Source organism: Trichomycterus rosablanca, chromosome 8 (assembly GCF_030014385.1).
Source record: "Trichomycterus rosablanca isolate fTriRos1 chromosome 8, fTriRos1.hap1, whole genome shotgun sequence".
Taxonomy (NCBI): domain Eukaryota; kingdom Metazoa; phylum Chordata; class Actinopteri; order Siluriformes; family Trichomycteridae; genus Trichomycterus; species Trichomycterus rosablanca.
This window is the reverse complement of record NC_085995.1, coordinates 32,215,704-32,243,024: the sequence shown is the minus strand read 5'-3', so window position 1 is coordinate 32,243,024 and position 27,321 is coordinate 32,215,704. Positions and strand designations below refer to the sequence as shown.

Sequence of the window (27,321 nt, the reverse complement as noted above, 5' to 3'; positions counted from 1 at the left end):
CCCACACCTACTAAAATTTTTGAAGAAAAAGATACCACACCGACCACGTCAGGAATTCCAGGTGAATCATGGGTAGTGAACGAAGAGGCAGAGCAGCAGTATTTGAAGTGTTTGTGTTCGTCTTTCTTCTCTGGTACTGCTGTAGGACTCGTTTTTCAGCACCAGCACTATTTCCAGACACACTTTGAGAATTTGTTGAAGCCTTTCTTTCAAATGTTGTTGCTCTTGTACCAGTTACAGGTTGTAACTTTGGTGGAGAGAAGTCAGCAGTCTTACTGCTTAAGCTTTGATCTGTAGCTAAGCAGGGTTTAGAAGCAAGCACTGAAATCCCTTTTTCTGGACTGCTCAGTTTCTTCTCTGGCTCAGTTCTTCCACTGCAGACTTTACCTCTCTGTGTTATTAGTAGGGGTCTTGTTTCAGTACCAGCACTACGTCCAGACACGATTTGGCAATTTCTTGAGGCATTTCTTTCAAATGTTGTTGCTTTTGTTCCAGCCACAGGTTGTAATCTTGATGTATAGGATTCAGCCCTCCTCCTGCTTAAGCTATGATCTGAAGCTAAGCATGATTTAGAGACAGGCACTGGACGCGTTGCTTCTGGACTCTTGGGTTTCCTCTCTGGCAGACATTTCCCATCGCAGAATTTTACTCTCTGTGTTTTTTGTACATACCCATCATGGTGCAGTACAGTTGAAGATAATGGTTTGTCTGTGAGGGTCTCATATGAATGCAATGTTTTTGATGAGCTTTCTGGTTCTGGGAGACCAGGAGCTGTATTCTCACCTGAAACAGACTTCCTTGAGGGTGATGGATGAGGTGTTTTAATGCTGCCATACCCATCATGGTGCTGTACAGTTGAAGATGATGGTTTGGAAGATAGGAGACCAGGAGCTGCATTCTTACCTGAAACAGACTTCCTTGAGGGTGGTGGGTGAGGTTTGTTAATTCTGCCATACCCATCATGGTGCTGTACAGTTGAAGATAATGGTTTGTCTGTGAGGGTCTCATATGAATGCAATGTTTTTGATGAGCTCTCTGGTTCTGGGAGACCAGGAGCTGCACTCTCACCTGAAACGGACTTCCTTGAGGGTGGTGGATGAGGTTTTTTAATGCTGCTATTACCCAGGAGGTCAATGCTGTCTCGGTGTATAACTGTATAAATCTTGCCTGGTCTCTTCATATTTATAGATGGTTTAGCAGTGCCCGGGACTTCTTTAGAGCTGAGTGTCGGAAACTTTGCTGATGTAGATGATTTCAAAAATTGTGATTTCTTCTCCGGCTTGGATATTTTCTGTAATGCCAGTGGAGAAAGAGTGTTGCTGCCTCTTCGTTCAAAAGTTATCTGCAATGCTGTGTTCTCATCTTCTCCTGTCTTCAGTTTTTTTGATGAAAAGTACTGAAGCTGTGGTTTTTCTAAAGTTTGCCTCTTTTTCAGTGTAGGTAGATCCATTGTATCTGCCTGTAATGATAAATAGTAATTGTGTAAATTTCTGTTGGAGCTAATAGCCGTGTGTGTTCTCTCTCTCTCTCGACGAAAAAGAAAGTGACTAAAAATCATACAGGAACGTGTATTCATTGGGATGCACTTACTGTGACATCACATGGAATGGGGCTCAGTGTTGATGACATCACAATAGAACAATTTACATTAAAACGTGTCAACGACACTAATCTGGATTTATAGGTTACAAATACGGTTAAACAGTTTGTGGTTCAGGAATAATTCAGGACACTGGAATGTATTAAACTGAACATCTGGAGTGAGTTTATCAACCGCACATGCCAATGCAGCCTCCTCTCCAGCTCATCACTGGTGGTGTGGAGCTCTGGATGCTTCGTAACGCGTCACCCACCTCAGCTGTAGCTAATAGAAATAAATAAATCAATTAATGAATGAATACATGTAGCTATATATATTATGTGCACATTTTCATTGCCTACTAAATCTAATCCTCATTTTGCGCCACTAGGGGGAGCCATATACCATACTAATTAATGACAGGCATTCTTTATACCACTTATAAAAAGAAAGGGTAAAATTGTCAGCACCGCGTTAACGTCATTGCAAGAGATGTAATAATATAACAGTAGGTGTGACCAAGAATTAATAATTACACCGATAAGGCATAACATTATGACCACCTCCTTGTTTCTACTCTCACTGTCCATTTTATCAGCTCCACTTACCATATAGAAGCACTTTGTAGTTCTACAATTACTGACTGTAGTCCATCTGTTTCTCTACATACATTTTTAGCCTGTTTTCACCATGTTCTTCAGTGGTCAGGACCCCCACAGAGCAGGTATTATTTGGGTGGTGGATCATTCTCAGCACTGCAGTGACACTGACATGGTGGTGGTGTGTTAGTGTGTGTTGTGCTGGTATGAGTGGATCAGACACAGCAGCGCTGCGGGAGTTTTTTTTTTTTACTGTACACTCACTGTTCACTCTATTAGACACTCCTACCTAGTCGGTCCACCTTGTAGATGTAAAGTCAGAGACGATCGCTCATTTATTGCTGCTGTTTGAGTCGGTCATCTTCTAGACCTTCATCAGTGGTCATGGGACGCTGCCCATGGGGTGCTGTTGGCTGGATGTTTTTAGTTGGTGGACTTATTCTTAGTTCAGCAGTGATGGTGAGGTGTTTAAAAACTCCATCAGAATTGCTGTGTCTGATCCACTCATACCAGCACAACACACACTAACACACCACCACCATGTCAGTGTCACTGCAGTGCTGAAAATGATGGACAAAGTGCTGCTATACGGTAAGTGGAGCTGATAAAATAGACAGTAAGTTTAGAAACAAGGAGGTGGTTTTAATGTTATGGCTGATCTGTGTATATCATAACTTTATGCTGTGTTGGTGTTGAGAATAAAATCTCTAAAGCCATTGTTTGGGGCTGGATGTATAGCTCCATGGACCATGAATCAACACTTGGTTACTGTATTTGCAGTTTGGCATGCCTTCCCCTATTTTATCCTTTGATAACTTTCCAGTAGGTGGGATGGCTACTCTAAAATTTCTTCAAGTTACTGTGGTTAAGGGAATAAGTGTATTTTTGCATGATCACTCCTCTTTAGCATATGCATTTGGCAAAGAGGCAACCTGCTATGAAAATAGCAGAAATTATACTAATATGCACAGCAATTTGTTCTGGAACAGTGCAAAACTTTCCCTTGTAAGTGTAGCTTTCTATCGTATTGTCACTTTTCCATATTCTGTGTGAGCTGTTCTTATTATTTTGAAGCTCCAATAATGCATGCAGACAAAGTAAGACTAGTGTAACTTAAATAGGGTTTCTTACTAATTGCCCTCAGGGGGATTTTGAGGAAAGTTGAAAAGCTTCTATTACATACTAGAAATAAGATAATAGAAAATAATCTTATAATAATTTTATAATCTTAAGATAAATGTAAAAGTTCAAAAACAAATAGATATTTTTTATGTAAATAACCAATTTTTAGATAATGACATTGGCAGAAACAGCCTAGCCACTGGGAGGCACACTTGTGGGTGCACTCTCAGTGCCAGTCCCAAGCCCAGACAGAAATAGGAGGGTTTCGCAAGCTAGGGTATCTAGTGTAAAACTGTGTCAAGTCCGGTGTGCAGACCAGAATTATCCACTGTGAAGAACCCTAAATACAGGAGTAGCTAAAAAAAAGGGGAACAATTAGATGCCACACAGTAGACACAACCCCCTTACACAAACTAGACATTAAAGGTTATTTAATAAAATTATAACCTGAATGATTCACCATACAGAGAGCTAAAGTGATAAATGACTGCACACCCAAGGTGTCATAAGTAAACATTTTACTGGATTGCATTTATTGAAGTTTAATCAAAACAGATGAAGGACTCTCTGTGACATCTTGGTCTCAGTGTTACTGATAGAGAACACAGAAAAAACATTACACTGTTGTATGGTGTTGTAGAAGCTGCGAAGGAGCACCAATGAACAGGATTGCATGTTCCTGAAATGTGACAATACATAAGGGGAAAATTAAAGTTGTCCTGTCCACAAAGTCTCCATACATTGCACAATATTATGTTGCCTGATGCAAAGCAACAGAAATGTGCTTTAAAGCACATCGATTTATTTAATGAACGGCTTCAAAATCAATTAAATCCATTACTCAAATATTGCAATAAACGAAAATGCTGTGTTGATGACCAGTAGTGAGTTTATTAGGTACTGCCTCTGTCCTTAAGCATATTCTTCAGCACACTGTTCTGTTTTAAAGCTTTCAGGTTGGAAATGTCTTCAGCAAACACAGGTACATCAGAACTGTGTTCAGGTCCTTCACACTCGCTCTCACTGTCCAACAAAGCTGTAAGCAGTGCGTCGTTCTCATATGTAGGGAAATAGTACCTACACACCAAGAGAAGAACAGACATTAACATGAGTGTTATTATAGATTACTTATTTACGAGTTTTTACATTTTTATATAACATTGAATTTCAAGTTTTTAAACTTTAGAGAGACAAGTGCATTAATACACACTGCAAAATGCCTTTACTATATGGCACAAATATTAAAAGCCAACAAACAAAACAAACACACAACTGTGAATTATCAGTCATGGTATATAAGTGTTTTTTTGTTTTTTTAAGGCAAGGCAAGGCAAGTTTATTTGTATAGCACCTTTCATACACAGTGGCAATTCAAAGTTCTTTACATAAGGAAAAATTAAAAATTAAAAGCATTAAAACATTCCTGAGATCTAGAACCTCAGAAAGACTTCTTGCAAACATTTAGTTACAATTAAAAACATGAAATTCAAACAAGAGAGATAAAAATTAAGAACTTGAAAAATTAAAAGAAAATATTGTAAAATATACCCTACAATTTGGTAAATACGAAATTAAAACAAGAGAAATAAGCAAATAAAACATAAAAACTAAAAGAAAATATAGTAAAATATACCTTACAGTTTAGAGAATATGGAATTAAAACAAGACTAAAAGAAATATGGTAAAATGAGGGTAATAGTAAAAATATCGAGCTCAATCATAGGCACAAGAAAAAAGAAAAGTTTTTAACCTGGATTTAAAGATTTCTATGTTTGAGGAACATCTAATATCTCCTGGCAGTCTGTTCCAGTTATATGCAGCCCAACAACTAAATGCTGCTTCACCATGTTTAGTTTGGACTCTGGGCTCTACTAGCTGACCTGAGTCCATGGATCTAAGAGATCTACTGGGTTTATATTCTCTGAACATTTCTGAGATGTATTCTGGGCCGAACCCATTCAGTGACTTGTAGACCAGTAGCAGCACCTTAAATTCTATTCTGTAACTAACCGGAAGCCAGTGTAGAGATTTCAGAACTGGAGTGATGTGCTCAGTTCTCTTTGTCTTGGTTAAAACTCTTGCAGCAGCGTTCTGAATGAGCTGTAACTGTTTAATGGTCTTTTTGGGAAGTCCAGTTAAGAGACCATTACAATAGTCCACCCTACTGGAGATAAAAGCATGGATGAGCTTCTCTAGGTCTTGTTGACACAGTAGACCCTTGATTTTGGCTATATTTCTAAGATGGTAGAAGGCTGTTTTGGTGATGGTTTTAATATGGCTGGTGAATGTAAGATCTGAGTCTAAGCATTGTGAATACATAAACCATTCATTCTCAGTAGCGTTATCTGTACAGTGGTACCTTGAAACTCAACGTCAATTAGTTCTGGGACTGGCGTCGAGTTTTAAAGGCGTTGAGTTTCAAGGTATTTTCTTCCCATAAGGATGTATGGGAAACCTGTTAATGCATTCCATGGTCCAGTGAAACTGCATATATTTTAGGCTTATGTTTTAGGTTGTTTTTGACCCTTATACACTGACAATAACACTAATATAATATAAAAACACTGACATAAAGAGCTTATTCTTGCAATTTCTCAGAACATCAAGTTGTAACACAAGTTTAAAAGTGAAACAGTGAGGGAAATCCAGATAAACACAGATACTAGATACTACTATTCCACACAAATGCAGTTTCGTCTCATATGCACATTTTGATGACGTTTTACTGCACCGCTCAAGCCAAGCGATGAACAAAGTGACCGTTCATTGTTAATTTGAAATTAAATAAACAAATTTTTAAAAAACAAAATGAACACATTGAGTTTAAGGGTACAAATTTCTCGACGAAGGACGTTGAGTTTTAAAGATTTTGAGTTTAGGGGACGTTGAGTTACAAGGTACCACTGGTATTTTGTGAGCCACAAAAAAGCATACCTAAAAAAGCCATAAATTATAGCAGTTTGGGGAGTACCTTCATGAGTCAAACAGTGCACAACCTGCAAAATCTATGCAGGTAAATCAAAATACATGTCCTTTTTGATTTTATTACAACTACATTTGGATACAGATGAGGGTGCTTTTCTTTTCTTACAGGTGTATATTTTATGTAGTGAATTTCTTCACAGAAAGCAATTAAAGGCAATAATAAGAATGATGATAACTAAAGGTCACCAAGTTGGAGGCTGACAGCTAACATGTCCTTCCTCTGAAACAGCTAAGGTACTTAAGGAACTGGACTAGTAATCAAAAGGTTGCTGGTTCAAACCCCACCACTGCCAGGTGCTGTGTTGGACCCTTAACCCTCAATTGCTTAAATCGTTTACTGTCACAGCTATAAGTCGCTTTGGATAAAAGCGTCTGCTAAATGCTGTAAATGCGGCCTGGAAGCCCACAACATTATTCATGTTGCATTTCAACTGTAATAGCCTTTACCTTCAGACTGCTTACTCATAATGCAGCGTATGAATTTAGGTGTCTGACAAAGTAAGTGTGCTGCAGAATACCAATTTAATGCTTGACTCACTGTGGTTGGTCCCAATGTGTGCCATCTGAGAGTTGCATTACATGATCTGCCATCATCAGGTGCTTCAGCACTTCATCCCTTGTCTCGAACCTCTTCTGGCAGCCGTAGCACCGGCTCTGGTGAAGCTCACGCCGGATGTAGTTAACCAGTTTGACTTGTTGATAAAAGTTTAGATCTAAACAGCAACATAATACAGCATTGAAAATGGGAGCTGTACATCCTGTAAGATATTGTTTTAATTGTTTGATTATACTTACTGAGATCTGTTTTTAATTTGTGCAGGTAAAACCCATGTGTTTCCTGTTGAAAACAACACAGTGACGTAATATTTTACTCAGTGTGTACATTCTTTTTATAAGCTAAACACTGTGGGTATACAATGACTGTAGCCTATTTGCTTTGTGAACAGTTGACAGGGACCCCAATTGACAAGATGAGGTTCGAGTGGTGGACTATTCATGTCACTGAAAAAACACTAACATGGTTATAACATGGTGTGTATTGTATTTGTACGAGTGTATCAGGTGCTGCAGTGTTGTCAGCAGCTTTCCCCTATGATTCTTTTATGATTATATTTACTCATAATATTCATACACTAATCAAACATGGTAGAGTTTTTCATTCTTATTTTAATTTTCGGATGCAAGGCCACTCCAAAGCGCTATTTCATTATTGTTTTGAACAATTTCATAATGCACGTTAATTCCTAACCTGCATGTGTGTGTAGATCTTGTCCATGGTTTCCTCCTGCTGTTCACAGTACAGACACACAGCGCATACTGGGTGAGCCTGCCAGTCAGACCAGTCACTGTAAATGCCACAAAAAAAAAATAACACCAAGTTAGCTTACCATGTCAGTATTTCAAAAACACTTGTTTTTTCTTACATTATTGAAATCCAGATCATTACGTGTCTTCAAACACTAAGACAAATTTCCCAAATTGAGTCCAAAGTTACACCCATTTGGTAAACAATTGAAAAATAAACCATGTTATACCATCTTTACTACAGTTTAAACTGCAATGGTTTAGCATTAAGAGTACAGCACAATTTAAACTGGGGGAACCCTTTTGCCTCACTGTACATAGAGAATCAAGTTCCTTCATTTTTACTTTATATCAGGGGTCACTGATTTTGTAAAAAACTGAGAACTACTTTAAGGGTACTGAGTAATACAAAGGGCTACTTGTTTAATACAAACGTCCTGGAAAAAAAGTTGCACAGTTCACCTTTAATGATAATATTATTATTAATAACATGTCATAATAATAAATGTTCATATATGTGACCAGACTGTCTGATCATGTTAATGAGCAATTTTGTTCAAAATCCCACCTGTGATGTATATAACATATTTTTAGAAAATCTTCCAATCATGTCTTGATTGTACTTATCACTACCTTTGTAAAATTTTTTAAGAAATCATGAACTCTGTCCTATGTTTGAACAGTTATCAGTTTTGTCAGTTATGTAAAAAAAAACAAAAAAACTGCAATGTACTGCTGCTGTGCACGGACTTGTCACACTGGATGCTAAACCACCTGCATGTAACCAGATCCCAGTCCAGCTGCCCAGTCAAGTTACCGGACACAGCGGACACTCTTCTAACCATCGTACTTGACCACACTCATCGGAGAGAGTGGAAATGACATCAGGAGCATTCTTCTTGACTTTGAAAACAGTGTTTGCCATTATCATTATTGCTCCTTTCAGGACCTCCCCGACTTTCTTATTCTTTATAAAAAATAAGAAAAGAAAACGCATCTCGTCCACATCGTAGCTGTGCTCGCTTGTCTCAGCAAAGAGTGAGATGGACGTTTGTCTAGCACACAATATTGAACAGACAAGATCAGAGCTCATATAAACATAAAACATTTTTGTTTTTACAATTTTATATTCAGTATTGTCATTTGCAAATCTACATCAGTGCAAGTGTTATTGATTCAAAAAGAACAGCAACACAAATACAAGTTCTATGGTCACTAGTGCTATTTTTAAAACATGCTCTGTTGGTGACCCCTGCTTTACATATATGTATGTTTGTATGTACACTGATGAAAAACATGGACTTCACAAGACATCTGAAGGGCACATTTAAATTATATGCAAATTGATCCACAGAAGCATCTGTTATCCATAAGACACCATAGTGCTCGTGGTTCTTTGATACCTTTTGATGGCATCAGTGAGTTCTGGCCACCCAAAAATTTGTCAGCGTTTTCTGGCTTGTCCATCCTCGGACCACTGTTGGTGGGTACTCACCCCATGCTGTGTACTTGTGTACGAACAGTAACTATCATCATCCCATTTAATATTTTAAATATCCCTTACTGTGGCGTGCAAACCGTCATGAAATAGGCATTGCCATGCACATTTTTGAGGAGTGGTCTTATTGTTTTGGCTGATTCGTGTATGTGACAGAATTTAGTTTTGCATACGCTGCATTTATTTGGCATACTTGCTAAAGGTTTCAGCCTAGATAATAAAGAATATAAGTAAAATTTACATGTTTTTATTCTAGTTTAAATTGCAACACTAAAGAACTGCAAGTCATTCTACTATGTAATTTCAAACAAAGTATGAGCAAAATGTAAAAGCTTTGTAATAAAAAAAAAAAAAATCATTAACAGAAAACTACAGGCAAGATTAGATGGGAAGATAAAAAATTGCTATACTTCAGGCAAAGTAAAATCATTAAGAATTCATCCTGGTGGCTAATATTAGTGCAACTTTGTAATAGCACGGCTGCAAATAAACCTGTTACTAAAATCTCTGTTTGGAATTATGCTTGAGGAGTTTAACCGTGTTGTGATTTTATTATTATATTTCTCCTTTATACGTCTTCAGAAAATACTTCTCCATGTTAAAAATAAGTGAACAAATGAAGGTCTCATATGAATTAGAAAGATTCATGAAAGATGTCTAACATGAAATCGTAATTCATACTAAATGTGTTTACAGTGTCAATTTTATTTGAATTTTCTATACTATATATATTGTATTTGTAACATCCTGAGTTAAATACGTGATACATTTAGGGGCATAGGAATGTGTGCAATATTACAGTTTACTGTATGAACATATACATATATATGTTAAATGTTTTACTTCTTTAGGCCACTAGATACTCAGTATCTAGTAAGTAAATATTGAAAATGTATTGTATTGGTGTTTATTCATATCAGTTAGATGTTTTAATATGGTGTGTATCCACACACACACACACACACACCTGTAAAGTTAAAAGTGTAAAGGTTCTTACTCATCATTATCTTCCTGCAGCTCCCTGTCGTCCTCAGACAGCACCTCCTCCCAGGTCTTTCCCAGCTCCTTCATCAATCACAACATCAGCAACCTTAAGCTTCATTTTATTATACTGTATATTCACAGCTTTGAAAAATAATTAAAAAGACCATTCTTTTTTTTACCTCATTGTTCGTAATGAGATTTGTATTAAATAATCACCTGTCTTGAAATAAACCTTATTTTATAAGGAAAAATATGAAAACCACTAGACGAGCTGGGTGTAAAAGTAACTGGAATTAACTAATGGCACACATGCCAGGGTTCCATGAGATTCAAGAAATTGGTTTTACAAGCAGAACAACGCTTCATGTTACACAGCTAAGCCAATCAGAGTGTAGATCACCCAACAGCAATGTGAGAGGCTGGTGAAGAGCATGCCAAGATAAAGCTGAGATTAAAAATGGATTATTTCACAAAATACGACCTTCTGAACTCTTCCTAACTTGAAACATTAGAACAGTGTTTTTTTGTTTTTTTTCAATGACTATGAACTTGTTTTCTGTGCATTATATAAGGTCTGAAAACACTGTTTGTCAGTGCATTGTTCAATGTAAATAATGTAAAAATGTTCATTTTACCCAAACACATACCTGTAAACAGTAAAACCAGAGCAACTAATGATTGTTTAGTGGTCTTGTTTTTTTTCAGAGCTGTATGGCATTTATATCTGCATTACTGCATTTCAGGAGGCTCACATTAACATCATTCAATTATATTATTTAACAGTAACTGAGATCAAAACAATCATAAAGGAACATACCAAATAGTTGATGACATAGAAACGATCATAGTCGTGATTGTTGGCGTTGATGCGTCTGTGTTGTTTCTTTCTCATGTGATCCTTCAAGGTCGTCTTGTCCCGAAATATTTTCTCACAGTAGAGACACTGCATACTGTGAAATCAATCAAAGAAAGAAAAAATGACTTTCTTTAAACCTGATCTGTTGTTTAAGAATGGCTTTGCTACAACTACAGCCAGCAAAGCATTCACACAGCTTTTTACTTACTTAATACTTAAATGTAATACATTTTACATTTAATGCAGGCAATCAAAATGTAAGTTTAGTGGTAAACGTTTAAGGTAAACGTTGAGTTTAAGAGTACAAATTTCTCGATGAAGGGCGTTGAGTTTCAAAGATGTTGAGTTACAAGGTACCACTGTATTTAACATTCACTTGTCCTGTCAAATTCTAACACATTAAACATTCTAACAAATAAAACATAAATACAGCTTCTGTACAAACCCTGAAGCAACCAGGAGAGGGTACTCTACTCAAAGTTTTCTCCCCCTGAAGAACTACTACTGAATCTTTTCTACAGTAATCTATGGTCAAGTGTTGAGCAGCTGCAGGCTTACTTGTCCAGTTTTCTCTCCAGCAGATCAAGGAACTGTGTACAGTACACAATGTTGTCTGGCAGGCCGATGCTGAACGAGTGCTCTCTGGCCATGTGATTGAGCAGTATAGACCTACAGTGATGAAAAGGAGCACAATTTTACATTAATTTATTTTTACATAATATTACATTACATTTAAAGCATTTAGCAAACAATTCTATTCGAGGCAGCTTACAGTTACAAAAAGTGAACGTCTACAATCCAAGCAAGTATGGTTTAAGGGTTTTACTCAAGGACCCAACAGTGGCAATCAGGCAGGGGTGGCACTTAAACCAGCATCCCTTAGATTACCAGTCCAAGTAATCAGGATATCTGATCTGACTGATCAGATATCCAGACACCTGATTTGGCGGATCTTATGCCGGATCCCCTTCCTAATGTAACCCTCCTTATTTTATCCAGGCTTAAAACCAGCACTGAGTTTACACTGAGAAATGCACCTCCCAATGGCTAGGCTGTTCGGCCACCCACCACTCCCACCCCAGACATAGTCACTCATGTCTGTGAAGACACCCAACAGGAATTAAGACTTACTGGCTATGAGCCTGCAGAATGTTCCAGATTCTCTTTGACCTTTCTTATCTAAATCTTCAATTTCTGTGCTAATGCTTTGGATTCAAGACCTTAATCCAGTATCTCTGCACTACTGAATATGAAAGAAAGAAACAGGAGAACGGCTTCTGGTGGTTATGAAAGAGAAGAAGAAGAAAAAAAAAAACAAGGCTGTGTCTTTGGGCTAGGCAGTATGACTAAAAAAAACTCATATCTCGATATGCTTTTGAGAAGTAGTGATATACGATACAATACGATATAATGTAAACTTAACAGTACAGTGGCAGGCCACTGCAGTTTTACTTCAAATAAATGAGCATCAAAAAAATCCAGAAAAATCTATCATTGCAAAATGAAAGCGCACGTTAAACAACAGCTTTGGACCCAAAATCAACCACACAGCAGCATAAAATCATAACCGCTGCTTACCTGAGCTTCTCTTCTTCAAACTGAGACCAAATCTACACTATATTGCCAAAAGTATTCACTCACCCTCACCCATCCAAATCATTGAATTCAGGTGTTCTAATCACTTCCATGGCCACAGGTGTATAAAACCAAGCACCTAGGCATGCAGACTGCTTCTACAAACATTTGTGAAAGAATGGGTCACTTTCAGGAGTGAATTCCAGCATGGTACCGTGATAGGATGCCACCTGTGCAACAAGGTGCAACAAGATGGACGAGTCTGGGTTTGGCGGTTGCCAGGAGAACGGTACTTGTCTGACTGCACTGTGCCAAGTGTAAAGTTTGGTGGAGGGGGGATTATGGTGTGGGGTTGTTTTTCAGGAGTTGGGCTCCAGTGAAAGGAACTCTTAATGCTTCAGCATACCAAGAGATTTTGGATTTCACGCTCCCAACTTTGTGGGAACAGTTTGGGCATGGCCCCTTCCTGTTCCAACATGACTGTGCACCAGTACACAAAGCAAGGTCCATAAAGACATGGATGAGAGAGTTTGGTGTGGTGTCCTGACCTCAACCCGATAGAACACCTTTGGGATGAATTAGAGCGGAGACTGCGAGCCAGTCCTTCTCATCCAACATCAGTGTCTGACCTCACAAATGCGCTTCTGGAAGAATGGTCAAAAATTCCCATAAACACTCCTAAACTTTGTGGAAAGCCTTCCCAGAAGAGTTGAAGCTGTTATAGCTGCAAAGGGTGGGCCCACATCATATTAAACCCTGTGGATTAAGAATGGGACGTCACTCAAGTTCATATGCGTGTGAAGGCAGACGAGCGAATACTTTTGGCAATATAGTGTATAACCGTGTGCTGTTCCATTAGGGATAAAATCCACTTTTTTGTAAATGTTTTCCTTCATGTTTCTAGAATATTTCCAGAATATATAAATCCATATCCAATGGATAATTTATCCTCTCAGTCTTCGTGGTTAAAAGCTGAAACTGGTAATTCGTTAACAAAGCTGTCACTTATACCTTTACAACCAATAAAGAAAGAGTTTTTTTTATTTATTGCCAGCTCACCTAAATGACACACATTGAAGAAATAAAAAATAGCTAATTTTGCTTTGGATAGAGCAACAACTGAAATTCCACCCAAAATCTGAATTCAGAAGCTCTGATTGGTTTATACAGCTGTTTTTCAAGGCTTGAACCACAACTGATTCACTGAAACACATGCACACTGATTCATGGAGTTAATTACGCGTGACACCGTAATGAAATAGAGTGAGCAAAATGAATGAATCTTTACCACAGATAAGAGCACATCTCTCTGATTCGATTCCTATAAATAATTCGTTTGAACTAGTTTTTATCGCTCATGTGCGAAACATCTGTTTTTTGATGTTTTAAACGCTCTCAAAAGGTAACCTGTGCATCCCAGGCATACTCGATATAACGAATATGGTAATTTTCAGTATAGCGTAAAAAGTAATACCGATTATATAGATATTTGCGATATACTGCCCAGCCCTACTGTGTCTATGCCTGGATTTAAGCAAATGCAGAGCACCAAGTCAGCCTGTGTCTGCCTGCAACCGAAGCTTGAAGCGACAGCGGGAGTGTGAGGAACAGATTAAGAGAGGTGGCACACTTCTTATGGTGAGAGTCTCAGCATAATGAAGTGACTTTCACATTTTAAGCAGTCAAACCATAAAGGGCATGCTGTGACACATAGCCTAGCTCTAAAACACTTAGCATTAGTTTATAAAAACCCTTAAACTGTAGGCCAAGTGATTCCTGGGCTAATTTTCTTTTTCTAAGATTAGGGTCCTGTGTGTCCAGTTTTTAAATATTGTCAGTTTTTAGTGTATTTTTCCTCTAGTGTATTTTTTTTTTACATTAAGATTTAAGCACAACACATCACTCCTGAAGCTTTAAATAATTAGAAAATGAATATAAACTACTATACAGCAGCTCTTACCTGTTTCCTGTAAATTCTTCATTACAAAACATGCAGCTGCGCTGAAAACGCGTGTCATCACGTTCCTGCTGCTGCTGTTCCAAAACCTCCTCCTGTTCAACACAGTAATCGAATCACTGGGTGCAAATCCATTCTGTGCAGGACACCAGTCCAGCACAGGGCAACTAACATCATCTATACATACTCACACCTGGAGACAATTGAGAGAGGCTAGTTCATGTACTGGCATGTTTAATGTGCTGAGATGCATCGTGAATAAAAGTGGTCAGCGCTCTGCCAAGAAGCTTCCGTCGCACAGTTTTTTTCCGTCGCACATCAGCACAAAAACTGTGCGATGGAAGCTTCTTGGCATTGGTCTTCATGGCCAAACAGCTGCATACAAGTCTTACATCACTAAGCACAATGCCAAGCGTCAGATAGAATAGTGTAAAGCACACCACCAGTGGACTCTGGAGAAGTGGAAACGTGTTCTGTAGAGTGATGAATCATGCTTCTCTATCTGGAAGTCCGATGGACTTGGACATTATGTGCTAGACTGCATTGTCCCAGTGGGAAAGTTCCAGTGGGAAACCTTAATGCTTCAGCATACCAAGACATTTTGGACAATTGTATGCTTTCAACTTTGTGGGAACAGTTTGGGGAAGGCCCTTATCTGTTCCAGCATTATGTGCGTCAATGCACAAAAGCAAGGTACGTAATCATGATCTTTGGATAAATAGATGAAAATTCCCACACTCCAACATCTTGTAGAAAGCCTTCTCAGAAGAGTGGAAGCTGTTAGAGCTGCAAAGACTCGCATGACTTTGGATTGTGGGAGGAAACCGAAGCTCCTGGAGAAAACCTACACAGACAAGGGGAAGCTTGAAAACTTCACAGAAAGGACCCGGACCGCTCTACCTGGGAATCAAACACAGTGCTACCCACCGAGGCACTGTACCGCCAAAATAAGACCATTTAAGGAATTCCTCTGTTTTTAGATTTTACCCCCAACAGTTCACTGCAGCAATGAGTGGTGATGGTGGGCAGGTCTCAGGAGTGCATGCTAAGTTCTTACTAATCAGTTACTGCATATACACATACACACATGTACATGTATACAATTATATACACATATGTACATGTACATACAGTGTATCACAAAAGTGAGTACACCCCTCACATTTCTGCAGATATTTAAGTATATCTTTTCATGGGACAACACTGACAAAATGACACTTTGACACAATGAAAAGTAGTCTGTGTGCAGCTTATATAACAGTGTAAATTTATTCTTCCCTCAAAGTAACTCAATATACAGCCATTAATGTCTAAACCACCAGCAACAAAAGTGAGTACACCCCTTAGTGAAAGTTCCTGAAGTGTCAATATTTTGTGTGGCCACCATTATTTCCCAGAACTGCCTTAACTCTCCTGGGCATGGAGTTTACCAGAGCTTCACAGGTTGCCACTGGAATGCTTTTCCACTCCTCCATGACGACATCACGGAGCTGGCGGATATTCGAGACTTTGCGCTCCTCCACCTTCCGCTTGAGGATGCCCCAAAGATGTTCTATTGGGTTTAGGTCTGGAGACATGCTTGGCCAGTCCATCACCTTTACCCTCAGCCTCTTCAATAAAGCAGTGGTCGTCTTAGAGGTGTGTTTGGGGTCATTATCATGCTGGAACACTGCCCTGCGACCCAGTTTCCGGAGGGAGGGGATCATGCTCTGCTTCAGTATTTCACAGTACATATTGGAGTTCATGTGTCCCTCAATGAAATGTAACTCCCCAACACCTGCTGCACTCATGCAGCCCCAGACCATGGCATTCCCACCACCATGCTTGACTGTAGGCATGACACACTTATCTTTGTACTCCTCACCTGATTGCCGCCACACATGCTTGAGACCATCTGAACCAAACAAATTAATCTTGGTCTCATCAGACCATAGGACATGGTTCCAGTAATCCATGTCCTTTGTTGACATGTCTTCAGCAAACTGTTTGCGGGCTTTCTTGTGTAGAGACTTCAGAAGAGGCTTCCTTCTGGGGTGACAGCCATGCAGACCAATTTGATGTAGTGTGCGGCGTATGGTCTGAGCACTGACAGGCTGACCCCCCACCTTTTCAATCTCTGCAGCAATGCTGACAGCACTCCTGCGCCTATCTTTCAAAGACAGCAGTTGGATGTGACGCTGAGCACGTGCACTCAGCTTCTTTGGACGACCAACGCGAGGTCTGTTCTGAGTGGACCCTGCTCTTTTAAAACGCTGGATGATCTTGGCCACTGTGCTGCAGCTCAGTTTCAGGGTGTTGGCAATCTTCTTGTAGCCTTGGCCATCTTCATGTAGCGCAACAATTCGTCTTTTAAGATCCTCAGAGAGGTCTTTGCCATGAGGTGCCATGTTGGAACTTTTAGTGACCAGTATGAGAGAGTGTGAGAGCTGTACTACTAAATTGAACACAACTGCTCCCTATGCACACCTGAGACCTAGTAACACTAACAAATCACATGACATTTTGGAGGAAAAATGACAAGCAGTGCTCAATTTGGACATTTAGGGGTGTAGTCTCTTAGGGGTGTACTCACTTTTGTTGCCGGTGGTTTAGACATTAATGGCTGTATATTGAGTTATTTTGAGGGAAGAATAAATTTACACTGTTATATAAGCTGCACACAGACTACTTTTCATTGTGTCAAAGTGTCATTTTGTCAGTGTTGTCCCATGAAAAGATATACTTAAATATCTGCAGAAATGTGAGGGGTGTACTCACTTTTGTGATACACTGTATATAATTTACACTGATAACCCATAACATTAAAACAACCTTCTTGTTTCTACACTTACTGTCCATTTTATCAGCTCCACTTACCATATAGATGCACTTTGAAGTTCTACAATTATTGACTGTAGTCCATCTGATTCTCTGCATGCTTTTTTAACCTCCTTCATTTTTCAATGGTCAGGACCCCCCACAGGACCACCACAGAGCAGGTATTATTTGGGTGGTGGATCATTCTCAGCACTGCAGTGACACTGACATGGTGGTGGTGTGTTAGTGTGTGTTGTGCTAGTATGAGTGGATAAGACACAGCAGTGCTCATGGAGTTTTTAAACACCTCACAGTCACTGCTGAACCGAGAATAGTCCACCAACCAAAAATATCCAGCCAACAGCGCCGCGTGTCCTGTGACCACTGATGAAGGTCTAGAAGATGACCAACTCAAACAGCAGCAATAGATGAGCGATAGTCTCTGACTTTATTTCTACAAGGTGGGCCAACTAGGTAGGAGTGTCTAATTAAGTGGAGAGTGAGTGGACACAGTATTTAAAAACTCCAGCAGCGATGCTGTGTCTGATCCACTCATACCAGCACAACACACACTAACACACCACCACCATGTCAGTGTCACTGCAGTGCTGAGAATCATCCACCACCTAAATAATACCTGCTCTGTGGTGGTCCGGACCACTGAAGAACAAGGTGAAAGCAGGCTGAAAAGATATGTAGAGAAACAGATGGACTACAGTCAGTAATTGTAGAACTACAAAGTGCTTCTATATGGTCAGTGGAGCTGATAAAATGGACAGTGAGTGTAAAAACAAGGAGGTGGTTTTAATGTTATGGCTGATCGGTGTATATACACACATATGTATGTATATATGAATATATACAGTATATACACATACATACAGTACATGATAGAGAAAGGTTGCACTGGTTTGCTTCAGCAGTAGCTCCCTACGCTACAGCACAAGCTGCAGAGGTGATGGCGATACCAGGTTGCCTAGCAACCGTAATAGCAGATTTTACTAAAGATGCGTATGTGAGATGATGACACTGTTGACTCATTATAACCCACAGAAACAATTTAAGAGGGAACTTGGGCTTCTCAGTCTTCTATAATTGATGGCCTTCATAAGACTTACCAGAAATATAATATTTATCCAATTTAGGGTCAAATATCACATATAATTTGTGAGCTTTTCCGATAAATCTTATTTCCTGTTATTAACTATTTCAATTGGTGTGCAGAAATGAATGTGTGACATTAAATATGTAGCTTTTTTGTAACTGAACTGCTCTAGTGTTTAGGTAGACAGTCAGTTATTTATTTTATTATAGTAGGATTTTAATGTCATGTTTTACACACTTTGGTTACATTAATAACAGGACAGGTAATTACTGGTTACACAAGATTAATCAGTTCAAGTTTTTAATGTCAAACACAGTCATGGACAATTTTGTATCTCCAATTCACCTCACTTGCATGTCTTTGTACTGTGGGAGGAAACCGGAGCTCCGAGAGGAAACACAGACACGGGAAGAACATGCAAACTCCACACAGAAAGGACCTGGACCGTTCCACCTGGCAATCAAACCCAGGACCTTCTTCCTGTGAGGCGACAGTGCTACCCACCGAGCCACCCAGGTACAAAGTCAAACCCAACCATGTTTAGTATGTTTAGTATGTTTAGTAACGTATGGTAAACAATGATAAACAATGATAATTAGGAATAATCTAAAATTCTGCTTGATGTTGTAGCTGTCAAAGGTATAAATGTTATTTTTTAATTAAATACAGTTGTCTTTTTTAACGTTGGTCTTTACCCAGAAAATAAATGTCTTATTCAAAAAGTACTTGTCAAATGCATACAAATCTGTATATATCATTCATGTATGCAGCTGGAGTACTTTTTCAGGGCACTGTATAGTTTTCTCAGAGCAGTGTGATGTGGTTTGTGTAGGTTGGTAGTGTGTGGAGGAGAAGTAAATACACACCAGTCGTTTCTGCTGCAGCTCTTCTCGAAGGATACGGTCCTCTGGCAGAACATCACAAAGGAGGAAGTAGTATTCCTGCAACTCTGCAAACCAAGTAGTGGCAGATTAATGGTAACAAAAGCATACAGTCCAGTCTTTACTAAGATTTACACAAATTCATTTATGTGGGTACTCTACATTAAAGCACAGAACCATTAAAAAATGATCATGGGATTATTTTGTTAAACATAATTGAATTTTAATTTTTGACTATTCAAAGTAGCTCATTTTGCAGATATAACAGCTATAACACACACAAGGCATTCTTTCTACATAAGAAATAACACATTTCACCCTTCTGACCTGTTAATTCCAGACCAGTTTGATGGGGTTTAAATCTGTACACTTGCTGACCGCTCCATGATTTAAACTCTGTAGTCATTTATTGTCTTTTAAGGTAGTTCTAACGCAGCCTGTTTCAGGTCATTGTTTCACTGTAGGATGAACTCCTGACCGATCAGATATAGATCATGTTCAGAATGCTGTAGTTCCTCCGTTTGATCAGGATTTTAGTCTCTTGTGCAAGTCATTGTTTCTGAATCCAGCAAAGAAGCCCCGGACCATCACACTTTCTCTTGCGTATTTGACAGTTGGCATCATATACTGACAAACCATTCTTTCATGATAAACTAAAGATTTTAATTCATTGGTCCACAAGACCTGCAGCTAAATCTTAACTTCACAGTTAAAATAGAGACTTCTTACTTTAACCAGCTGCAAGCTGTGCTTGAAGTTATTGTCCTATTTGCTTCCTGTTATGTAAGCTGTGGACTCTTGTATACTTTTCTTTAGATGTTGCTGTGGCTTTGGGTCTATCAGATGACTTTCTGTCAACTTCCAACAGTTTGCAAGTGTCTTTCAATGGTGAAGAAAACTGCAGTCATTGATATCTTGGCTTTGTTTAAAAATTTTCTGTAGGGATGACCTACACATATAACAGACTGTCTCTCTTTTTGTCAATTCTATTCTATTGACAATAGAAGTATCCTTCAGTGCAATATGGTAGAAATAATGATACAAAGGGTGCAGAAATGCTGTCTAATTTTAAACAGACTTGGGTTTGTAAATAACCAACAAACTTTGGGACACCTGTAGGAATTGTTTGCATCAAAAAAGCTGCAAGGAGACTAGATTGGTAATGTACAACCCTGTTCACTTAATGTCCAGAGTACAAACAAATAGGTGTGGTTTACCAGAAGGTCCTTCAGAGTTAGTCTTGATGACACTACAGAAGTCTGTGATGGGCTGCTCTGTAAACCGTTTTCTCCAGTAAAGCATATACCTACAACACAACACCAATACTGTTAATTGCAGATATAACAGAACTGTACAGATGATACACAGCTGAAGCATTAATGACTACTATTAAGCTAATATTGCATAATGTATAAAAAGAGGGTGAATTAAATATTTTCATAATCGTAAATGTTTAAATGCCTGCACAATATACAGTAGGTTCTGATATCTTTTTTTATATAGAAATATGGCTTCTGTCAAGTATAGGCTTTTGGCTGCCCCTGCATTTAGGGGTCACTAGTGGATAATTCTAGTGTGCATAATTGATTTGGCACACTTCTGACATAGACATAAGCAATTCCAACTTAGCTAACCATGTCTGTAAAAAGTACCCCACAAAATAGAAGACTGCAAACAGAGCTGAAATAACCAAATTAACAAAAGAAAAATAACCTGAAATTTTAAACTGCAATAGATTACATGTGGCCCTAAGGCTGGTTTCAATGACAAATAGAAATAGTAAAGTAGGACTTGATTTTGCTCAACTATCTAGCTCGACACTGCATTTGCCCTTGATTAGGTTAGTGGGTGATGAAGTATAAGCAACAACACCAAAGAAGAATTGCAAAAATAGGGACAAGAATAAAAATAAACAAAACTGTACCCTATCAATAAATCAAGGACTTAATCATACATACACAAATGCCAGTGGTTCAAACACTGCCCTGAATTTTATTTATTCAGCTCATGCTTGAGCTGAACAATATAATTGATGCAAGCCGGTCAAGAAGAAGGTCTCTGCTGAAAAGTTAACTGCCCACATTCCTCTGCCCACAGTTAAAATGAAATCATTATTATACTGCTTTTGAAAAACCTGAACCAAAGGAAAGAGAGATTGGTTAATACTGACATGCTTATGGCCTTACTTTGGAAAGTCTGCGATGAGTTTAATATCAGCAATGACCAGTTTGTGTTCCAGCAGAAGATGCTTCAGCAGCTGGTCTTTATGAGAGAGAAAAGTCGAATGTGAACACAGCACACAGCACACTTGGCAGTCATCCTCCGATAAGGATTGTGTAACACCAGCACTCTGCTGCTCAGGAAAGCAAAGCGGCTCCAAAATGCAGTCCTGCTCATCTAGAAAAAGACAAATGTGGATAAAGGAAAATAGTACAAGTGCAAATAACAGGCTACAGATATCAAGTCTCTAAAGTAAACATCACTGATTCCTAAGTTTAATACGGCATATGGTTGGAGAGCAGCTGTAGCTTAGTGGTTTAGGTACTGGACTAGTAATCAGAAGGTTGCCTGTTCAAGCCACACCACTTCCAGGTTGCCACTGTTGGGCCCTTGAACAAGACCCTCAACCTTCAATTGCTTAGACTGTACACTGTCACTGTAAGTTGCTTTGGATAAAAGCGTCCACTAAATGCCGAAAATGTAAATATGGTTACAATGAACACTGTTTCCAGATATATGCAATAAGAAATCACAAGTGATTTCAGCGTAGTCTTATCTATTAAATCATGGACATTTGTTAGATCTTGTGCACAGAAAGAGGCAGTTTGTTTGAATAAATATGAACAAAAGGACTCTTTTTTTGGAAAAGTTGGGACATTTTGATAAATGCAAATAAAAACAAGCATCTCTTATGTGTTCATACTATTGATCCCTGACACTGACCAAACTCTATTACATAAATATTAACACATTTTAGAACTGGACGCCTGCAACACACATTTAAAAAGGTTGGAACAAATGATACTAAAGGTTGCCGTTCTAAAAATTGAATTTTTGCCATTCTTGCTTGAGTCTTACAAGACTTTAACACACAGTCTGTGGTTGCCATTGTCTAATTCTCCTCTACATGATGCTCTTTACATTATCAATAGGAGACAGATCGGTTGTAGCATATGCAGGATGAGACATGGCCTGTTCTCTGGCTGAAATAACCATGGTTGTCTTGGTAAAAGATGTCATCTTTATGGCAGCATATCTTTCTGTAAAAGTTTGTACCTTCAGACAAATGCGAATGACCCATACCATAGGCAATATATTTATTTATTAGGATTTTAACGTCATGTTTTACACACTTTGGTTACATTCATGACAGAAACGGTAGTTACTCATTACACAAGATTCATCAGTTCACAAGTTCAATGTCAGACACAGTCATGGACAATTTTGTATCTCCAGTTCACCTCACTTGCACGTCTTTGGACTGTGGGAGGAAACTGGAGCTCCTGGAGGGTACCCACGCAGACACGGGGAGAACATGCAAACTCCGCACAAAAAGTATCTGGACCGCCTCACCTGGGCATCAAACCTGGGACCTTCTTGTTGTGAGGTGACAGTGCTACCCACCGAGAAACCGTGCCGCCCCCATGGGCAATGATGCACCTTCATACCATGATAGAAGTTGTTTTTTGCACCTTTTGCTAATAACAGTGTGTACAGTCCTTTTATTTTCATTGCTCACTGTATCCCCTCCAATTAAAGCATTTCCAATATTTCATTGCATTAGTGACCTTATCTAAAAACTCTATATGCCAACAGATTTACTAAATAAAAATAGAAGTACTATTTGTGATGTTTGAATATTTTTTCTGGTCTTTTTAAACATATATTTTTTGATTCTTATAACACATACTTTGTTTTACATATTGATAAGTAAAATGTCAAAAGAGATTGTGTACAAATTAAAGGTTAATATATACAGTGTATCACAAAAGTGAGTACACCCCTCACATTTCTGCAGATATTTAAGTATATCTTTTCATGGGACAACACTGACAAAATGACACTTTGACACAATGAAAAGTAGTCTGTGTGCAGCTTATATAACAGTGTAAATTTACTCTTCCCTCAAAATAACTCAATATACAGCCATTAATGTCTAAACCACCGGCAACAAAAGTGAGTACACCCCTAAGAGACTACACCCCTAAATGTCCAAATTGAGCACTGCTTGTAATTTTCCCTTCAAAATGTCATGTGACTCGTTAGTGTTACTTGGTCTCAGGTGTGCATAGGGAGCAGGTGTGTTCAATTTAGTAGTACAGCTCTCACACTCTCTCATACTGGTCACTGAAAGTTCCAACATGGCACCTCATGGCAAAGAACTCTCTGAGGATCTTAAAAGACGAATTGTTGCGCTACATGAAGATGGCCAAGGCTACAAGAAGATTGCCAACACCCTGAAACTGAGCTGCAGCACAGTGGCCAAGATTATCCAGCGTTTTAAAAGAGCAGGGTCCACTCAGAACAGACCTCGCGTTGGTCGTCCAAAGAAGCTGAGTGCACGTGCTCAGCGTCACATCCAACTGCTGTCTTTGAAAGATAGGTGCAGGAGTGCTGTCAGCATTGCTGCAGAGATTGAAAAGGTGGGGGGTCAGCCTGTCAGTGCTCAGACCATACGCCGCACACTACATCAAATTGGTCTGCATGGCTGTCACCCCAGAAGGAAGCCTCTTCTGAAGTCTCTACACAAGAAAGCCTGCAAACAGTTTGCTGAAGACATGTCAACAAAGGACATGGATTACTGGAACCATGTCCTATGGTCTGATGAGACCAAGATTAATTTGTTTGGTTCAGATGGTCTCAAGCATGTGTGGCGGCAATCAGGTGAGGAGTACAAAGATAAGTGCGTCATGCCTACAGTCAAGCATGGTGGTGGGAATGCCATGGTCTGGGGCTGCATGAGTGCAGCAGGTGTTGGGGAGTTACATTTCATTGAGGGACACATGAACTCCAATATGTACTGTGAAATACTGAAGCAGAGCATGATCCCCTCCCTCTGGAAACTGGGTCGCAGGGCAGTGTTCCAGCATGATAATGACCCCAAACACACCTCTAAGACGACCACTGCTTTACTGAAGAGGCTGAGGGTAAAGGTGATGGACTGGCCAAGCATGTCTCCAGACCTAAACCCAAAAGAACATCTTTGGGGCATCCTCAAGCGGAAGGTGGAGGAGCGCAAAGTCTCGAATATCCGCCAGCTCCGTGATGTCGTCATGGAGGAGTGGAAAAGCATTCCAGTGGCAACCTGTGAAGCTCTGGTAAACTCCATGCCCAGGAAAGTTAAGGCAGTTCTGGGAAATAATGGTGGCCACACAAAATATTGACACTTCAGGAACTTTCACTAAGGGGTGTACTCACTTTTGTTGCCGGTGGTTTAGACATTAATGGCTGTATATTGAGTTATTTTGAGGGAAGAATAAATTTACACTGTTATATAAGCTGCACACAGACTACTTTTCATTGTGTCAAAGTGTCATTTTGTCAGTGTTGTCCCATGAAAAGATATACTTAAATATCTGCAGAAATGTGAGGGGTGTACTCACTTTTGTGATACACTGTATATACCAATCAGCCATAACATTAAAACCACCTCCTTGTTTCCACAATCACTGTCCATGTTATCAGCTCCACTTACCATATAGAATCACTTTGTAGTTCTAGTTACTGACTGTAGTCCATCTGTTTCTCTACATATGTTTTAACCTGCTTTCACCCTGTTCTTCAATGGTCAGGACCCCCACAGAGTAGGTATTATTTAGGTGGTGGATCACTCTCAGCACTGCAGTGACAATGACATGGTGGTGGTGTGTTAGTGTGTGTTGTGCTGGTATGAGTGGATCAGACACAGCAGCGCTACTGGATTTTTAAAAATACCGTGTCCACTCACTGTCCACTCTATTAGACACTCCTACCTAGTTGGTCCACCTTGTAGATGTAAAGTCAGAGACGATCGCTCATCTATTGCTGCTGTTTAAGTAGGTCATCTTATAGACCTTCATCAGTGGTCACAGGACGCTGCCCATGGGGGTGCTGTTGGCTGGAGCCATTTGGTTGGTGGACTATTCTCAGTCCAGCAGGGACAGTGAGGTGTTTAAAAACTCCATCAGCGCTGCTGTGTCTTATCCACTCATACCAGCACAACACACACTAACACACCAGCACCATGTCAGTGTCACTACAGTGCTGAGAATGATCCACTACCCTAATAATACCTGCTCTGTGGTGGTCCTCTGGGGTTCCTGACCTTTGAAGAACAGCATGAAAGGGGGCTAACAAAGCATGCAGAGAAACAGATGGACTACAGTCAGTAATTGTATGAATGCTTGTTTCCCACCACCGTGCATTTAGGATAAATAAATAAATAAATGCTAATCTTTGCTTAGCAAAAATAAAATAAGGTGGTTTTGCTCTCATATAAAACTCGATGATACATTTAAACTCTCAGTAACAGAAACATGCGCACAACTAAATATAATATAAAAAATGTTACAACAAAATATATACTCAAATCACGTTTTACTATTTTAAATAAATAATTAAGTGACATGTCACTATATACATTAAGAAACTCTAAACAGTTTGTATACCTGTCAGTCCTGTGCTCTGCTTCAACAACGCCATTTTCAGCACACCGATCACGTGTTCTCTGAATGACCAATCCAGACGCACCCCGCAGTTTACTGCATTTATGGGGGTTGTAGTCCTGTGCGGCGTATTTTTCATTCGTGGGCTCGATCTCCCATGGATCATTGCGGCTTGTGCGTTAGGGTATTGAATGTACTGTAGAGATGCTGAGCGTCTGCGCTCTGAACAATACAGCGCAATCCAGCGTGCTGACAATATGGATCGTATTTCCCTTAATTACCCTGTAAAATAGCTGACATGCGGTTTATGTGCTAAAGGGATCTAAAAATGTGGATACCGACCGAACATGAGAAATATGGAGTGGGTAAGATTGATTTGTATTTTTGATCAGAGCGTTTATTATTGATATAATGAAGATGTGCGGTCATTACTGCAGGTGGATAATGAAGAAGGTGCATCAGATGTGTGGAGACATGACATTAAAGACATTATTTTGATAGTAAATGTTGGTTAATTGTAAGGGATTGGAAAATATTGCATTTTTAATATGTGTATAGGATTTGATTCTGCTATTTGTTTTCACTTCTGCTGGAGAGCTGTTTGTTTTTAGGATGCTTATTTGATTTCAAGAAAATAGCTGCAGTTTGGCTTTTTTCTTTTTGGTGTGTTTATATAGTATAGCCCAAAAACATGATTTATCAATTTAGTATTTGTTGGTAATCCGGCTTTGATTTGCATAAATAATTATTTTTGAAGCATCTTCCTGAACAATAAGCAGAAATACAAATAAATTATTTGATGTTAAACAATTGTCTGTCCATGTAAGATAGGGTCTAAAATATAATGTCTAATTTAATGTCTAAAACCTAAAATTCTAATAAATTAATTAGTACAACCAAGGTGTCCCTATTAGAAAATAAGAATGACAATTTCAATTTGACCAATAGCCAAATAATCAGTTATTAGAAAAAAATAATCAAAATTATGTTTTGATTTTTGATAACAAAGAATCAGCTCAGTTACTGTGAAAATGTCCATATCAAATCAAACTAAACACTGATTGACACTAAGGGCTTAGATTCTGGTACTGATATTGTATTGCAAATAGTATGGAAATAGTGTGGAATCTTAACATACCTACTTCAAACTACACATTAATCTTGTTTCATTTGCTGGCATGGACACATAAATATACTGTCCACTCTATTATACACTCCTACCTAGTTGGTCCACCTTGTAGATGTAAAGTCAGAGACGATCGCTCTTCTATTGCTGCTGTTTAAGTTGGTCATCTTTTAGACCTTCATCAGTGGTCACAGGATGCTGCCCACGGTGCGCTGTTGGCTGGATACTTTTGGTTGGTGGACTATTCTTAGTCCAGTAGTGACAGTGAGGTGTTTAAAAACTCCAGCAGCGCTGCTGTGTCCTATCCAC

General features: G+C 39.1%; 2 protein-coding genes across 2 annotated transcripts in view; one reads left to right on the top strand and one right to left on the bottom strand.

Annotated features, from left to right (window-relative positions):
* Positions 1-4,171: 4,171 nt before the first annotated feature.
* znf277 (zinc finger protein 277) lies at positions 4,172-25,926 on the bottom strand. The gene is made up of 12 exons (XM_063000065.1): positions 25,890-25,926; positions 21,429-21,639; positions 20,460-20,548; positions 19,228-19,310; positions 14,464-14,555; positions 11,487-11,597; positions 10,890-11,022; positions 10,086-10,153; positions 7,535-7,631; positions 7,081-7,123; positions 6,824-6,998; positions 4,172-4,377 (listed from the first exon to the last, which is right to left on the bottom strand). Exons 1-12 carry the CDS (start codon positions 25,921-25,923, stop codon positions 4,194-4,196), a joined length of 1,320 nt encoding a protein of 439 aa, XP_062856135.1. The 5' UTR covers positions 25,924-25,926; the 3' UTR covers positions 4,172-4,193.
* A 250-nt stretch (positions 25,927-26,176) lies between these two features.
* dock4 (dedicator of cytokinesis 4) overlaps positions 26,177-27,321 on the top strand; it is a 128,661-nt gene continuing 127,516 nt past the window's right edge. Inside the window, exon 1 of the mRNA XM_063000064.1 lies at positions 26,177-26,251. Within this exon, the coding sequence (XP_062856134.1) occupies positions 26,215-26,251 (37 nt within the window). The 5' untranslated portion in view covers positions 26,177-26,214. The remainder of the gene's footprint in view (positions 26,252-27,321) is intronic.